At 45.8% G+C, this 17,367-nt stretch overlaps 1 protein-coding gene across 1 annotated transcript in view; it reads left to right on the top strand.

Moving 5' to 3' along the window:
* Nucleotides 1-12,039, top strand: part of LOC137346787 (multidrug and toxin extrusion protein 1-like) — a 57,988-nt gene extending 45,949 nt beyond the window's left edge. The window contains exons 14-17 of the mRNA XM_068010637.1: nt 179-311; nt 1,853-1,947; nt 4,622-4,703; nt 6,566-12,039. Coding sequence (XP_067866738.1) covers nt 179-311; nt 1,853-1,947; nt 4,622-4,703; nt 6,566-6,783 — 528 coding nt within the window. The 3' untranslated portion in view covers nt 6,784-12,039. The remainder of the gene's footprint in view (nt 1-178; nt 312-1,852; nt 1,948-4,621; nt 4,704-6,565) is intronic.
* Nucleotides 12,040-17,367: the final 5,328 nt, after the last annotated feature.

The raw sequence follows: 17,367 nt of genomic DNA, 5'->3' as shown, positions 1-17,367 counted from the left end.
TGAAAATATAGGAGCAGGTGTAGGCCATTCAGCCCCTCGAGCCTGCTCGACCATTCAGTCAGATCATGGCTGATCTGTACCTTAACTCTATTCGCTCCTTATCCCTGGATACCCTTACCACCAAGAAAGCAAAATTGATCATGTGGTATCTGTGATATATTCTATTTATCTATTACAGGGTGTGAATGGTGGAGTGTTAAGAGGCGCTGGGATGCAAAGACTGGGAGCTATTGGGAACCTAGTGGGATTTTATCTCATTGGCTTTCCCATTGGAATCTCACTGATGTTTGCTGCAAACCTTGGGATCACGGGTAGGAAATTGTTTCAGAATATGCTTCTTTCTTCACCTCTCCTGAAGGCTTGGCTACTTTCTGGGCTCTCTCTCCTACCAGCACTGGCTAATCTTTGCTAACTCACCCAAATGGCTAGTCTTTATGTGTGAATATAGCCAATTAGAGTTGACTGTGATAAAAACAAGAAATGCTGCAAGTACTCAGCAGGTGTGGCAGCATCGGTGGAGAGAGAAGTAGAGTTAATGTTTCAGCGACCCTTCTTCAGAATCGACAAATATTAGAAATATATAAGATTTTAAGCAAGTAAAGTGGGGGGGGTGGGGGGTGGGGCAAGAGATAACAAAAGAGAAGGTGTTGATAGGACAAGGTCATCAAGAATGACTGACCAGAAGGTCATGGAACAAAGTTCATCATTAACAGTATGTTAATGATGTGCTGAAAGACAAAGCGTCAGTACAGAGAGGGTGTGAATAGACTGTAAAGCACAAAGCACTCCAAGCACAAACATTAAATAAAAAAAAAACAGAAACAGTGGGTAGGCACAGTAGGAACAAACTAAACACACTATAAAACCTAAAATAAAACAACCAAATAAAAAAGAAAAAAGAAAAAAAGAAAAAATAACTAAACATAAAAGTGGGGGGGCCTGTAATGCTCTGAAATTATTGAATTCAATGTTCAGTCCGGCAGGCTGTAGTGTGCCTAATCGGTACATCTCAGAAATGAGATGCTGTTCCTCGATCTTGCGTTGATGTTCACTGGAACACTGCAGCAATCCCAACACAGAGATGTGAGCATGAGAGCAGGGGGAAGTGTTGAAATGGCAAGCAACCAGAAGCTCCGGGCCATGCTTACGGACTGAGCAGAGGTGTTCTGCAAAGCGATCACCCAATCTGCGTTTAGTCTCCCCAATGTAGAGGAGACTGCATTGTGAGCAGCGAATACAGTATACTAAATTGAAAGAAGTACAAGTAAATCGCTGCTTCACCTGAAAGGAGTGTTTGGGGCCTTGGATAGTGAGGAGAGAGGAGGTAAATGGGCAGGTATTCCAGCTCCTGCGCTTGCAGGGGAAGGTGCCATGGGAAGGGGACAAGCAGAAGCCACCTCCCAAACCTCTGCTAACGCCACTATTGACGTAGCCAATGGGGCTGATTTCCCATCCGCCCCCATTCCTTGTGAAGCACTTGTCTCCAGTCACCCCTTCCCCTACTGAATGAAGAGCTCACCAGGTGGTCAACAATCAGTTTCAAGTCAGAACTTATCAGTTTCCTGGATGCATGTTCATGCTTTCAATGCACTGTGGCACCCTGAATGTACTCTGTTAACTGGCCGGGAGATCCTTGCTGTCACTGCAGATGATCTGTCAGAAAGGACAAATTTTTCTGACCATGATTTCACACTCGAGCATTGTGATCCTTCTCAGCTGAATATTCTGTCATTAAAGTCACCAATGTTCAGTGATGACAAGCTCTCATACAGAAATAGAAAAGGGACAAATGTTGGGATGGAAACCTCAACAGAGTTCCCTTGGAGCTCACTGCACCATTTCTATTTTGCAGGTTATTGGGCCGGAATGTTAATTTCTGTGTTTTTCCAGTTCGTTTTCTATCAGATTGTGATTTGCAGAATCGACTGGAATGAAGCGTCCAATCAGGTAAGAGCAGATAGACAAAATTCATTACTGTGGCACATAGCACTGGAACTCTAAGGGCTGGATTTTACAGCCCCGCCCCAGACGTCAGGTTTGTAGCGGGGGGAAAGGTTGGGAGGGGCCGGAAAATGCCTCCGGCAAAAGCCCGCCATGGGCCTCGATGCCAGGAAGGCTGGGCCTGATATTGCCGGTGGTGGCGAGGCCTGGTGGCGCCCCCTTCCCCCACCACCGCCGCTCGGCGACAGGAGCAAAATCTGCGTATTGAAAAAATACAAATAAATGAATGAATTACTTACCCGCTCCCGCTGTCCATCGTGCTCTGATATTGGTGCCGGTGGCCAGCACTCCTACGCCTTCCGATCTCCATCTGGAGATCCAAGGCGGAACACTGATGGGGGAGGGTGTAGCAGGTAAATTTCTCTGTGTGCGGGAGAGGGTGGTGGAATGGCGTCAGAGTTAATTAATTGGTGTAGGGGGTGGTGGGAAGGGGTAAAGTTTCAAATTTATGAACTTTGGGGTGGAAGTTAAGGTGCACCAATCGCGGCGGCTCCACGGAGTATGGGCCGCAGGTGCAGGCCGCCATTGTTTATGGCCAGCGCCAAAATTGACAGCGGCAATGTAAAATGCAGCCCTAAGATACTATCGGGGAAATTTTATGCTCTCCCCCAAGGCGGGTTTTGGGGGTGGAGAGAGCATAATATCGGGGGCAGTGGGGGGGGAGCCCCGCTACCGCCACCGCCTCCACCAAAATTAAGTCCGGGGCAGGAAGGCCTGTGAATGGCCTTCCCGCCTGCCCCAATACTAATTGAGGCCCTTAACAAGGCAATTAATGCCCAATTAAGGGCCTCATTCCGCCGCCACCGCAATTAGCCGTATGGTGTGCGGCCCTGTTGCTGCACAAGAAACATGACAAGAAAAACTGTGTAGGCTGCTTCCCGGCTCCGGTGGTGGGGTGGGGGAGGGGGGGGGGGGAGGTGGTCCCGCCTTAAAAGGCACTTAGTGCCTGAATGAAGGACCCGGCATCAGGGAGGGGGTGGCCCTCTCAGAGCTACCCTCCTGCCCTTGCTAACAACCAGCCTACACCCACCTCCCCCATGACCCCTACTCCATGAGACCCCTTCCACGCTGACCTACCTGAGGCCTGGGTCCAGCAGCGCTCCTGAACCTCAGGTGGGTGCTTCACCGGCAGCAGTCACTGCCTCTGCGGTGGTGCTGCTCAGTGGAAGAGCTGCCAGCCTCTGATTGGCTGGCAGCTCTGTGAGGGCAGGACGTCCATCGCCAGGGCCCTTGATCCCGTGGTAGGCCCGCCGCTGTCCACTTAAATGCCAAATTTACACTAGATTCACCGAGTCTTCCACTGAATAAAAGCGACACGGGATTCTCTCAGTATTGCTTTTTCGAACGTCAGGACCCTCATCGTCAGCATAAAATCCGAGCTTTTGCCACCTCTCCACATGGTAAATTGGGCACAATGTTCCTTTTAGAGAAAGGGTCTGACCCTCAACATTCCTGGTAAAATCAAACGAAGAGACAGACCGGATAGTGCAGTAGTTAGCACCTTGTCTGTTTACCTCTGCTACTTGGGTTTGAACGCAGCTCAGACTGATGTGTCCTGCAGTGCACAGGCAGAACTAAAAGCTCCTAGTGCAGGGGCACTTTGAGATTTGGCTCTAGTCTAGTCCGTAGACGACCACTGTCTCCTCCATAGGGATAAGGACAAGCAGCTGTGCATGTCCCCGCTGATTATGTCCTTCTGACTCCGATTATGCACCATCTTGTCCTGCAAGGGAGATGGAAGTGTGTCAGTGAGTGTGTGCAATCTGTTTTGGTGATGTACTTGTTGAGGCTGAATAGATGGAAGTGTATATAAGCTGTGAGATGTGAGTGTGAGGCTTACAGCAGTGCTAAGTGAGTGAGGGTAAGGTGCACCTATGAGTATTGGGTAAGAGTTTTGATCTATAGAAATTGTTGGTAGGCGAGTGATAGAGGTGTGGTGAATTGAGCAGTGGCTGAAGTTAGTGCTGCAGTTGGTGAGATATGGCATTTGAAGTTGCATTCACACACCTTAACCAGGTCGTTGAGCTTTTTATGGCACTGCATCCAAATCCTTGGGGCTAAAATCAATGGAGTTGCCTCCTGAAAAGAAAGACCTGTATTTAGATAGTGACTTACCCAACCACCAGACGTCCCTAAGCATTTTACAGCCAATGGATTTTTTTTGAAGTGTTGTCACTAATTTTGGAAACACAACAGGCAATGTGTGCACAGCAAGCTCCCACAAACAGCAATATGATAATGGCCAGATAATCTGTTTTTTATTGTGATGTTGATTGAGGGATAAACATTGGCCAGGGCACCAGGGATAGCTCCCCTGCTCTTCTTCAAAAGAGTTCCATGGGATCTTTTACAGCCACCCGAGGAGGCAGACAAGGCCTCATCCAAAAGATGGCACTGCTGACAGTGCAGCACTCCCTTAGTACTACACTAGATTGTGGTGTTTAAGTTCTCAAGTGGGGACTTGAACCCAAAACTTTCTGACTTACAGGTGAAAGTGCTACCAACTGAGCCACAGCTGGTTCATATCACATACTGTGAGGCAAGTGAGGACTTGTAATGAGGGTGCTTTGCACAGAAAGCCTATCCCTTTAATGATGATTTTTGTGTGTTTTGTCTGAAGGCTCTGGTTAATGCAGGTGTGAAGAAAGATGTGAACACCTCAAACAGCACCCCCGAAGGCCAAAATGCATATATTTCAACAGGTCTGAGCAATTTTATACCAACCTTTAATCACACTATTTAATCAAAAAAGTGAATTTTTTACAGTATAATACTTTACCAAAGTGTGTGTGAGGTGAGTGTAATTACAGTGTGACTGTTTCACATTGACGTTTCCATTATAATTATGATGAGAAGGATTGATAATGGGTACAGCTATCTCAAAGTGTGCACAAATGTAAGATTTTTAATATATATCAGTGCTCAATCTCTCATGATGTTGCACATGAGGAGTCAAGCCAACTATATATAGCCTTCAGGTGAGGATTTCAGGTAGGAGATAATTGTTGTACTTTACACAAATGTAATTCAGTCCCTAAGTTAACTTCTAGTTCAGCAAGCTGCAAAATTGAAATAAGATATTTTAATAAATGATTTTAACTATTGCAAAAAAATAGCGAGGGATTATCTAAACTTAGGAAGCTTTGGGTTTTAAATGCTTATGTGTGCTATTTTTAGTGAGCTGGTTAATGTGTTTTTATGAAATCTCTGTGTGTTCTAATTTATCAAAGATATTAACCAAAAAATCAGTGTGAATTTATGAACCAGTACATTAAAAATAGAATTTTGACCCCTGAAAGGGCCAGTCCCAGCTTGTATCCTGTTTAGTATTCAAGAACTCCAGATTTTTTAAATATATCCCCTCATTGGATCATCCAACCTGCATCACTCCCTGGTTTCAAGGACGCAAATGTAATTTCTTCCTGATATTAAAGGCATCTATAGAATCATAGAATTATACAGTTTATAAGTGCCTATGTTTCCTCTCTGAAAGAGCTAACCAATTAGAGTTTCACTCCCATGCTCCTCCCCCATAGCCCTGCCAATTTGTCCCTTTCAACTATTTATTCAATTCCATTTTGATATGGTGTTCATTGTTTTCAATATTGTTATTATAAATTCCTATGTCAACATTTATAATGGAAGCTGCCTTTGTAAACTGGTCACATTGTAATGCACCCTCCTGCCAGTGATGGCACTACAGCACTTCCACTGATGGGAGAGCATAATTACAGCAAGACAAGTTTCCATTGTAACTGTGAATGTAGGAAGTTTTGAGAGAAAAAAAAAGCAGGAAATGATGCCAAGTGTAAGATTTTTCATTGTTGGCATTGGAGATTTGTCAGCTTTCAGTAAGCAGGGAGGAGGTTACCCTCCCATTTCTCAGTTTAAGGGTAAATTCAGTGCTCCCATGCTCCCAGTGGGAAACTGTGCTCACCTGGTGTGTAAGGGATGGGGAGAGTTGTGGGGTCATGGTAATGTCACTGGACTAGCAATCCAAAGGCCCAGGCTAATGCCTAGGGACAAGGATTCCGGGACGAAACTGAGTCTGCGCAGTGAGCGAGTGACGTCACTATGACGTTATCACGCGTGCGCTGCAGCTTCTGTTTCAGGAAGGTAAGTAAACAGATGGCCAGGTTGTGCTCAGGCTGGGTCAAGTCGGGGCAGGCTCGGGTCGGGTCGGGCTCGGGGAAAGATTGGAGGGACTCGGGCCGGGTTGGGCTCGGGTCTGCTGTGGTTTGGTGGGGTTCGGGTCGGGTTCTGTATTACAGCAATGTGGTTGACTCTTAACTGCCCTCTGAAATGGCCTAGCAAGCCACTCGGTTGTTGTCAAGGGCAATTAGGAATGGGCAACAACTGCTGGCCTTGCCAGCAATGCCTATGTTCCCTGAAAAAATAAAAAAAAAGTCAAAGAATCAGGAACTACAATTTGGTAATTATCTCAGATCCAGGCTCGCTCTTGAGCACAGGTCCTCTTTCAGGAACACGGTTTCGCTGAATCTACCTCTTGGCTTCCTAGTGTAATATTGAACTCACATCATTTCAATATTATTTTGCTTTACAGAAGTCTGTTCAGGAAACATTGCAGTCATTACATCGGGAGATGTTGGTCAAGTGGAAAATAATGTAGACACAGAACAACTGAGAGAGGAGAGCTCTGCCCCACAAATGACTGTTCAAGAAATTTTGTCCCTGAAACAACTGATCATTCGTCGCGGACTAGCCTTCATTTCAGGGCCACTTATACTGGCAATTGGACTATTGATACAGAACATGATTTGATTTTTGATTTAGAGATACCGCACTGAAACAGGCTCTTCGGCCCACCGAGTCTGTGCCAACCATTAACCACCCATTTAAACTAATCCTACACTAATCCCATATTCCTACCACATCCTCACCTGTCCCTATATTCCCCTACCACCTACCTATACTAGGAGCAATTTATAATGGCCAATTTACCTTTCAACCTGCAAGTCTTTGGCTGTGGGAGGAAACCGGAGCACCCGGAGGAAACCCACGCAGACACAGGGAGAGCTTGCAAACTCCATACAGGCAGTACCCAGAATTGAACCCAGGTTGCTGGAGCTGTGAGGCTGCGGTGCTAACCACTGCACCACTGTGCCGCTTTGCAGAGAAAGACAGGAATCCAGGTCACTTTCTGTGGCAAGACGAGCAGCAATGAGAGGCTTTTGCGCAGATCATGACTGTTACTGTAGGCAAACTGGGAGATTCTAACCTACTACTAATAAACAGAGAACCAAAGAAGAACAAAGAACAAAGAAAAATTACAGCACAGGAACAGGCCCTTCGGCCCTCCAAGCCTGTGCCGATCCAGATCCTCTATCTAAACATGACGCCTATTTTCTAAGGGTCTGTATCTCTTTACTTCCTGCCCATTCATGTATCTGTCTAGATACATCTTAAAAGACGCTATCGTGCCCGCGTCTACCACCTCTGCTGGCAACGCGTTCCTGGCACCCACCACCCTCTGCGTAAAGAACTTTCCACGCATATCCCCCCTAAACTTTTCCCCTTTCACTTTGAACTCGTGACCCCTAGTAATTGAATCCCCCACTCTGGGAAAAAGCTTCTTGCTATCCAACCTGTCTATACCTCTCATGATTTTGTACACCTCAATCAGGTCCCCCCTCAACCTCCGTCTTTCTAATTAAAATAATCCTAATCTACTCAACCTCTCTTCATAGCTAGCGCCCTCCATACCAGGCAACATCCTGGTGAACCTCCTCTGCACCCTCTCCACAGCATCCACATCCTTTTGGTAATGTGGCGACCAGAACTGCACGCAGTATTCCAAATGTGGCCAAACCAAAGTCCTATACAACTGTAACATGACCTGCCAACCTTTGTACTCAATACCCCGTCCGATGAAGGAAAGCATGCCGTATGCCTTCTTGACCTCTCTATTGACCTGCGTTGCCACCTTCAGGGAACAATGGACCTGAACACCCAAATCTCTCTGTACATCAATTTTCCCCAGGACTTTTCCATTTACTGTATAGTTCACTCTTGAATTGGATCTTCCAAAATGCATCACTTCGCATTTGCCCTGATTGAACTCCATCTGCCATTTCTCTGCCCAACTCTCCAGTCTATCTATATTCTGCTGTATTCTCTGACAGTCCCCTTCACTATCTGCTACTCCACCAATCTTAGTGTCGTCTGCAAACTTGCTAATCAGACCACCTATACTTTCCTCCAAATCATTTATGTATATCACAAACAACAGTGGTCCCAGCACGGATCCCTGTGGAACACCACTGGTCACATGTTTCCATTTTGAGAAACTCCCTTCCACTGCTACTCTCTGTCTCCTGTTGCCCAGCCAGTTCTTTATCCATCTAGCTAGTACACCTTGGACCCCATGCGCCTTCACTTTCTCCATCAGCCTACCATGGGGAACCTTATCAAACGCCTTACTGAAGTCCATGTATATGACATCTACAGCCCTTCCCTCATCAATCAACTTTGTCACTTCCTCAAAGAATTCTATTAAGTTGGTAAGACATGACCTTCCCTGCACAAAACCATGTTGCCTATCACTGATAAGCCCATTTTCTTCCAAATGGGAATAGATCCTATCCCTCAGTAACTTTTCCAGCAGCTTCCCTACCACTGACGTCAGGCTCACCGGTCTATAATTACCTGGATTATCCCTGCTACCCTTCTTAAACAAGGGGACAACATTAGCAATTCTCCAGTCCTCCGGGACCTCACCCGTGTTTAAGGATGCTGCAAAGATATCTGTTAAGGCCCCAGCTATTTCCTCTCTCGCTTCCCACAGTAACCTGGGATAGATCCCATCCGGACCTGGGGACTTGTCCACCTTAATGCCTTTTAGAATACCCAACACTTCCTCCCTCCTTATGCCGACTTGACCTAGAGTAATCAAACATCTGTTCCTAACCTCAACATCCTTCATGTCCCTCTCCTCGGTGAATACCGATGCAAAGTACTCGTTTAGAATCTCACCCATTTTCTCTGACTCCACGCATAACTTTCCTCCTTTGTCCTTGAGTGGGCCAATCCTTTCTCTAGTTACCCACTTGCTCCTTATATATGAATAAAAGGCTTTGGGATTTTCCTTAACCCTGTTTGCTAAAGATATTTCATGACCCCTTTTAGCCCTCTTAATTCCTCATTTCAGATTGGTCCTACATTCCCGATATTCTTTCAAAGCTTCGTCTTTCTTCAGCCGCCTAGACCTTATGTATGCTTCCTTTTTCCTCTTGGCTAGTCTCACAATTTCACCTGTCATCCATGGTTCCCTAATCTTGCCATTTCTATCCCTCATTTTCACAGGAACATGTCTCTCCTGCACGCTAATCAACCTCTCTTTAAAAGCCTCCCATATATCACATGTGGATTTACCTTCAAACAGCTGCTCCCAATCTACATTCCCCAGCTCCTGCCGAATTTTGGTATAGTTGGCCTTCCCCCAATTTAGCACTCTTCCTTTAGGACCACTCTCGTCTTTGTCCATGAGTATTTTAAAGCTTACGGAATTGTGATCACTATTCCCAAAGTAGTCCCCTACTGAAACTTCAACCACCTGGCCGGGCTCATTCCCCAACACCAGGTCCAGTATGGCCCCTTCCCGAGTTGGACTATTTACATACTGCTCTAGAAAACCCTGCTGGATGCTCCTGACAAATTCTGCTCCATCTAGACCTCTAACACTAAGTGAATCCCAGTCAATGTTGGGAAAATTAAAATCTCCTATCACCACCACCCTGTTGCTCCTACATCTTTCCATAATCTGTTTACATATTTGTACCTCTATCTCACGCTCGCTGTTGGGAGGCCTGTAGTACAGCCCCAACATTGTTACCGCACCCTTCCTATTTCTGAGTTCTGCCCATATTGCCTCACTGCTCGAGTCCTCCATAGTGCCCTCCTTCAGCACAGCTGTGATATCCTCTTTGACCAGTAATGCAACTCCTCCACCCCTTTTACCTCCCTCTCTATCCCGCCTGAAGCATCGATATCTTGGGATATTTAGTTGCCAATCATGCCCTTCCCTCAACCAAGTCTCAGTAATAGCAATAACATCATACTCCCAGGTACTAATCCAAGCCCTAAGTTTATCTGCCTTAGCTACTACACTTCTTGCATTAAAACAAATGCACCTCAGACCACCACTCCCTTTGCGTTCATCATCTGCTCCCTGCCTACTCTTCCCCTTAGTCACGCTGACTTCATTATCTAGTTCCTTACAGGCTTTCGTTACTACCTCCTTACTGTCCACTGACCTCCTCATTTGGTTCCCATCCCCCTGCCACATTAGTTTAAACCCTCCCCAACAGCATTAGCAAAAGCACTCCCAAGGACATTGGTTCCAGTCCAGCCCAGGTGTAGACCGTCCAATTTGTAATAGTCCCACCTCCCCCAGAACCAGTCCCAATGTCCCAAAAATTTGAACCCCTCCTTCCTGCACCATCTCTCAAGCCACGCATTCATCCTTACTATTCTTTCTTTTCTACTCTGACTATCACGTGGCACTGGTAGCAATCCTGAGATTACTACCTCTGAGGTCCTACTTTTTAACTTGGCTCCTAACTCCCTAAATTCTGCTTGTAGGACCGCATCCCGTTTTTTACCTATATCATTGGTGCCTATGTGCACAATGACAACTGGCTGTTCACCCTCCCCCTTCAGAATGTTCTGCAGCCGATCTGAGACGTCCCTGACCCATGCACCTGGGAGGCAACATACCATTCGGTAGTCTCGTTTTCGACCACAGAACCGCCTATCTACTCCCCTTACAATCGAATCCCCGATGACTATAGCCCTTCCACTCTTTCTCCCGCCCTTCCAAACAGCAGAGCCAGCCACGGCGCCATGAACCTGGCTACTGCTGCCTTCCCCTGGTGAGCCATCTCCCTCAACAGTATCCAAAATGGTATACTTGTTTTGGAAGGAGATGACCGCAGGGGACTCCTGCACTGCCTTCCTGCTCTTTCTCTGCCTTTTGGTCACCCATTCCCTGTCTCCCTCAGCAATCCTAATCTGCGGTGTGACCAATTCGCTAAACGTGCTATCCACGACCTCCTCAGCATCGCGCAAGCTCCAAAGAGAGTCCATCCGCAGCTCCAGAGCCGTCATGCGGTCTAACAAGAGCTGCAGCTGGACACACTTACTGCACGTGAAGGAGTCAGGGACATCAGCTGTGTCCCTGAGCTCCCACATTGAGCAAGAGGAGCGTGACACGGGTCTGAGATCTCCTGCCATTTTTAATCTTAAGCTTAACTTAGTTAAATGAAAAAGGAACGAAAAGTTTTTACCAATCACACAATAAAAAAAAAAGAGAAATAGAAAAAGCCTTACCTTATCTACACACCACCGAGTCCTTTTTTTTTGGTTAGAAGAGGAGGGCGGGTGGGAGACACTACCCATGTAGTGTCTCGGGTTCAGAAACGGCCCAAATATATAGGGTTTCACTTACCCAGCAGCCCCCTGGTCTCCGCCGAAAACAAAAGGAAATTAAGTTTACTTTGGAACTGACCTTCCCAGCTGATCACTCGCTCGCACTCTCTGCTCCCGAATAAGCTGCTGCAATGAAAGCAATGCTGAGTTCTGAATAGATTCACAAGCACCTGATGGACAGTTCACATTCCAATCAGACACCCCAGAAATGTGGAAGCCATTGTCACCTTCACTGCTTGGGCAATAAACTGGTGGAGTCGATTGGCTGCTGGTTGTAGAACCTGCCCAATCTTCAATGAGAATTGAGCAGTTTCTATAAAGGGACATGCAACCTGTTCTGCCAGTTTACCTTTATGTTATTGCATTGTTAAAGCTCTTATTTCATTCAACAAGGAATGATAAAGGAATGTAACTATATTTGTTATGGTTTTGAAAGCCCTTTCAAGCTGACTGATTTGTTGAATCTGTATCTAACTGGTAGCATCATTGCAACATTGAGGCAAAAGCAGCTCGTATTAAGGGGAGAAGGTCTCTAAATTCTCATCTTCCATCCTTCACAGCAAATAAACATGGACACTTATTTATAATAAACTGGTTCCTTTATCAATTTTTTCCATTTTTCTATACATTATTATTAATGCTGAAATACAATATACCCGTATACTATATTCACCTTGTTACAGACAGAATTGAGAGAGAACTGAAACACCAGTTCTTTTCCCTTTACTGTCTGAGATCAGTGTGTTTTTGACAAGAAAGATGTGTGTGTTTCTTAACCCCTGAGTGTATTTGAATTTGAATAGGCAGCAGCATGCTTTTCATGGTTTAAATGAAGAGGATTATTTTTATTCACGTGTTCACCCCAAAAGTCTGATGCTACACCACTCACTCACCACTCACACACACTCGAGAAAGAAAGCCATTAAAGAAGATGGTGCACTTTTACCAATTACAAAGGAATGGTCCATAAGTCACGTGATTTTGGCTGATCTTGGGGAAAAGGCATGTGTTGCAGGCCCAGTGAAGAAGGCATTTTCACTCTTGATCTGTAGTTGGGTGGTTTCCATCGCTGGAGTCCTATATCGAAGAGTTACAGGATTCTCTCAAAGGGGTGGATTTTCAGCGGGTCACGAAATTAGTTGCTTGTAGTCTCATTACCGGGAGGTTGGTTTACTGTAATGGTGGACTTGAAAAGGAGCAGCCTTGGAGATCTTAAGATGTTACAGCCTCCAGTTCTTAAAAGGCACACTGGTTTCTCTGCAGCGGTTGTTTGCTGACTGTCCAATTTCTCCCTGGTGCTTGGAGTAATAGCATCTGTTATCTGTAATTAGTTCTGGTCATGTGATTAGTTCTGATCAATATTTCTATTGCCCATCCAGAATGATCTGGAGTTCAAAGCCATTGCTACACAATGGGGATGGTGGCCATTCATACGTACTTATGATTTAACTGATTTCTTACAGTTCTCTTTGTTAAGGTTTGAGCTCGGGGACAGTGGCCTGGATTTTGTTCTCCTTCAGGCGTCGGGGTCTGTGGCGGGGGGACCCTGAAGATACCTCCAGAAGAGGGCTTCCATGCACCCCGATGCCAGGAGGGCCTGGCCTGATGTCATCGGCAGCGGCCCCCCCCATCACTCGGCAACAGGACCCCATTTGCATATTAAAATAAAAGAAAATAAATGCATTAATGATACTTACGTCGCCGCCTGAGCTCTCGCTCCAATCTTCAGCTCGGTGGCCAGCATTCCCGCGCCTTCGGATCCCCGTCCGGGGAAGCAAGGTGGAGCACTGGTTGGGAGGGGGTGTGAACAGGGTCAAAGTTACATCATTGGTGTAGGGGATGGCGGGAAGGGTTTGAGGTTAAAGTTTGTGCAATTTGTGGAGGGGGGGGAAGGTAGACAAGGTAAGTGTTTTGGTGGGGGAGAGGGAAAGTAATTAATGTAATTGTTATGCAGGGGTGGGAGAGGGGCAGAAGAAATGTCTTTATTTATTTGTATTTACTTGTACTTTAAATATTTAAATTTACCGGTAGGGCTCAAAGCCCTTTAAAAATGGTGTCAGCACCTATGCACAGGCAGCTGACGTCATTGCCAGGGAGGACAGCCCACCCCCTCCATATGATCGGGGGAGAGGGACGGCCCACTCCGACTCTTTAAATGAGCCACACAGAAGATTACGGCAGCTCCACGACATGCGGCCCACATGGACAGGCTGCAGTTTTATCGAAGCTTCAGCCCAGTGAGTCTAGAAGTCCATAGATGGTGAGTTTTGGGTCAGACCACAAACAATAGGAGGTGTGAATTGCATAAATGGTTTCTTCTTGAAATGCCCATTCAAGGGAGGGACTCCACCCATGGTCATTCAATTGCAAAAGTCACCTGGCCCTCGGCAACCATCTTATGCAGCCGTATTAATGTCCGCTGTGGTTCATTTTTTAAAAAAAAGGAAAATTCAGTTTCAGAAATTTCTATGCTGGATATCGTCCATGTTTGAAGTTATGAATAGGACATGCCTTTATTGGACATGACACACCTACATCATAACAGTGACTACATTTCAAAAGTACTTCATTGACTACAAATTGTTTTGAGACATCCTGAGGATGTGAAACCACTATATAAATGCTCTTTGCATTACAATGCAAATCTCTTTACTTCCAGAAACCGATAATTATCTATACATAACTGTATACTGAAATGTTAACCGCATAAGACCAGCCAATTTTCTGAATACCCGCTCCAAGCAAGTATGACACATTCGGAAAACCAACCCTCTGTGAGGTGCTCCCAGTGAGGAGTTGCCATTCACATGAGCACTGTTTCGGAAATCACACACCTACACACCCTCCATTTATTATCTTTTAAAACACACATGTTCAACAGGCCAAAGATAGCGTATGACCTCTCGCTGTTCACAAAGATAATTAACCAGGCTCTGGTGCATCAGGTCCTGGTAGCACTTCAAAGCCTGAACCAGCATTCATTCTCTCCCTCACAAGAAACAGCCCAGAGGCATCTACCTTGGGAGGGGAGGGCGGCACAGTGGCGCAGTGGTTAGCACCGCAGCCTCACAGCTCCAGCGACCCGGGTTCAATTCTGGGTACTGCCTGTGTGGAGTTTGCAAGTTCTCCCTGCGTCTGCGTGGGTTTCCTCCGGGTGCTCCGGTTTCCTCCCACATGCCAAAGACTTGCTGGTTGATAGGTTAATTGGTCATTATAAATTGCCCCTAGTATAGGTAGGTGGTAGGGAAATATAGGGATAGGTGGGGATGTGGTAAGAATATGGAATTAGTGTAGGATTAGTATAAATGGGTGGTTGATGGTCGGCACAGACTCGGTGGGTCGAAGGGCCTGTTTCAGTGCTGTATCTCTAAAAAAAAATTAGAGAATGTAACAGAGGGGAGAGGATTTGGAGGAAACACAGAGCATGATGCAGGAGGAGCAGCTGTTACCCTTGGTTGATGAGCCTTGGAGTCCAGATCTCACAGGTCCTGCTTTTAAAAGGATGTCGGCAGTGAGTCAACCACTTGCGCAGGCACTGGGGTCTCGCCAGGCCGCTGCAGATGGCAGCTCAAATGGAGAAGTCAACATGGGGCCAGATCAGTTGGAGGAGTGTAGAGTTCCCAGAACGTTGTAAAGTGGAAGGAGGTAACAGAGATGGGGACAGTTCACCTCTGGACATAGCTGCCCTAAGGCAGATGCCATGTTAACCCCAGGAAGCTCCCTTAACAACACAGCTGTCAGCCATCTGATGCCACTCAGGATGTTTTACTATGTCAAAGGTGTCAACTGAGGTAGTGTCCAGGAGGAGCACAACCTTAGGACTAGTTGCACGTTCTTTGCACAAGGAATAGCCAAACTTCCGGGTGCTTGTTTGGTGAGATGCTGTGTGAGGCCTGGCCCATTTTATCAGGCAGGTCTTCGTTGATGTAGGTGTGAGGGAGCTGCCTGCCCGCTTGAAAGGGGTGCCCAGAGGCTGCTCTGGGCAGGATTCTGGCTGTAGCTTATTGGTCGGCTTGACCTACCAGCTGGTACTCATATATGCCATTGAGAGGAGATAGGAAGGATTTCACGAACATGGAAGTGGGAAAGATTGGGGTTGCAAATGACCCAAATCTACTTTGTGGGGCTAGGCAGTGTATTCCTGCTCACAATCACTTTTACACTCACCTCTGAACAACAACAACAACAACAACAACAACTTACACCTCTAATATAATAAAATATCCCAAGGCGCTTAGCAGTATGTAAGCACACAACACTTGACACAGAGGCACATACGGAGATATTAGATGTGGTAGCCAAAAGCTTGGTCAAAGAGGTAGGTCTTAAGGAGAGATTTAAAGGAGGAGAGAGAGAGGTGGAGAGACTGGCCTCCACTTCTCAGCTGCCAGGTTTTGCTGGTGATGGGTCTGAAGTAGGCTGTGAGAATAGCTTGAGATTCTATGTATTTTATAGGTTCCCAATTTGTATGTATTCATGAGGCTCCCATCACAATCAAGCAGACACCTCACCCAACTAACAATACAGCAGAAACAGGCAAGAGATTGACAATATTCTCTTACTAATTGTGTCTAATGCCACAGGATATCAACCTATAGGTGTACTATTTAGAAAGCATGTTCCCTGCGTCCCATTGCTACAGCTTGGCTGACATTGAGTAACGAAGCCATAGAGACCAGAAAGATTCCATGTTCAATCTCCATCTTGCATTGAGTTAGTTGATCTGTCCCAAGACACTGGCAGTGACAGTACAGTTAGCCTCACTGCCTCTCGTCTAAGGAGCATAAAATCAGCGAGGATTTGTGCTCCTGGTCACTCACCAGAGACCTCCATTTGAACTGCATGTGTGTAAGCACAGGATTAGGTTCCCCTGTCATGTACCCAAAGTCCATCTAGAAGGCTAGAATACAAGGGGGTAGAAGACATGTTACACCTATACAAACCCCTTATTAAACCAGACCTGGAGAACTTTGAGCAATTTTGGGCACCACATCTTAGGAAGGATATATTGGGCTTGAAGGGAGTGCAGCATAGGTTTACCAGAATGACATCTGAATTCCAAGATTTAGATTACAAGGAGAGATTACACAAACCCTAAGGTTGTATTCTCTGGAATTTAGAAGGTTAAGTGGTCATTTAACTGACATTTTCAAGACATTGAAGGGAACAGATAGGATAGATAGAGAGAAGCTATTTCTGCTATTTGGGAAATCTAAGACTGGGGACATAGTCTAAAAATCAGAGCCAGACCTTTCAGGAGTGAAATTAGGAAATACTTCTACACACAAAGGGTGGTAGAAGTTTTGAACACTCCTTTGCAAATGGCAATTGATGCTGAATTAATTGTTAATTTTAAATATTCGATCAATAGATTGTTATCCAAAGGTATTAAAGGGATATGGGGCAAAGGTGGATATATGGAGATAGGTCACAGATCAGTCATGATCTCATTGAATGGCAGAACAGGCTTGAGGGGCTGAATGGCCTCCTCCTGGTCCTATGTTCTTAAGCTGGGATTGTTCTCCTTAGAGCAAAGAGGTTTTCAAAATTATGAAGAGATTTGATGGAGTAGACAGGGAAACACTGTTTCCACTGGCAGGAGGGTCAGTAACCAGAGGACACAGATCCAAGATAATTGGCCAAAAAAAACAGGGGAGAGATGAGGAGAGTTCTTTTACTCAGTGAGCTGTTATGGTCGGAAAGGATGGTGGAAACAAGCTCAATAGTAACTTCAAAAGGCAATTGGATAAATACATGAAAAGGAAAAATTTGCAGGACTATTGGGAAAGGGCAGGGGAGTAGGACTAATCAGATAGCTGTTTCAAAGAGCCAGCACAAACACCGTGAGCTGAATGGTCTCTTTCTTTACTGATGTGATCTTGTGATCTGTGATAATTAGTGGTAACAATTTTGAAATTC

The sequence above is a fragment of the Heterodontus francisci genome, chromosome 30 (genome assembly GCF_036365525.1).
Source record: "Heterodontus francisci isolate sHetFra1 chromosome 30, sHetFra1.hap1, whole genome shotgun sequence".
Classification (NCBI taxonomy): domain Eukaryota; kingdom Metazoa; phylum Chordata; class Chondrichthyes; order Heterodontiformes; family Heterodontidae; genus Heterodontus; species Heterodontus francisci.
Note: the sequence above shows the minus strand (reverse complement) of the source record. Positions and strands in the feature narration are given on the sequence as shown.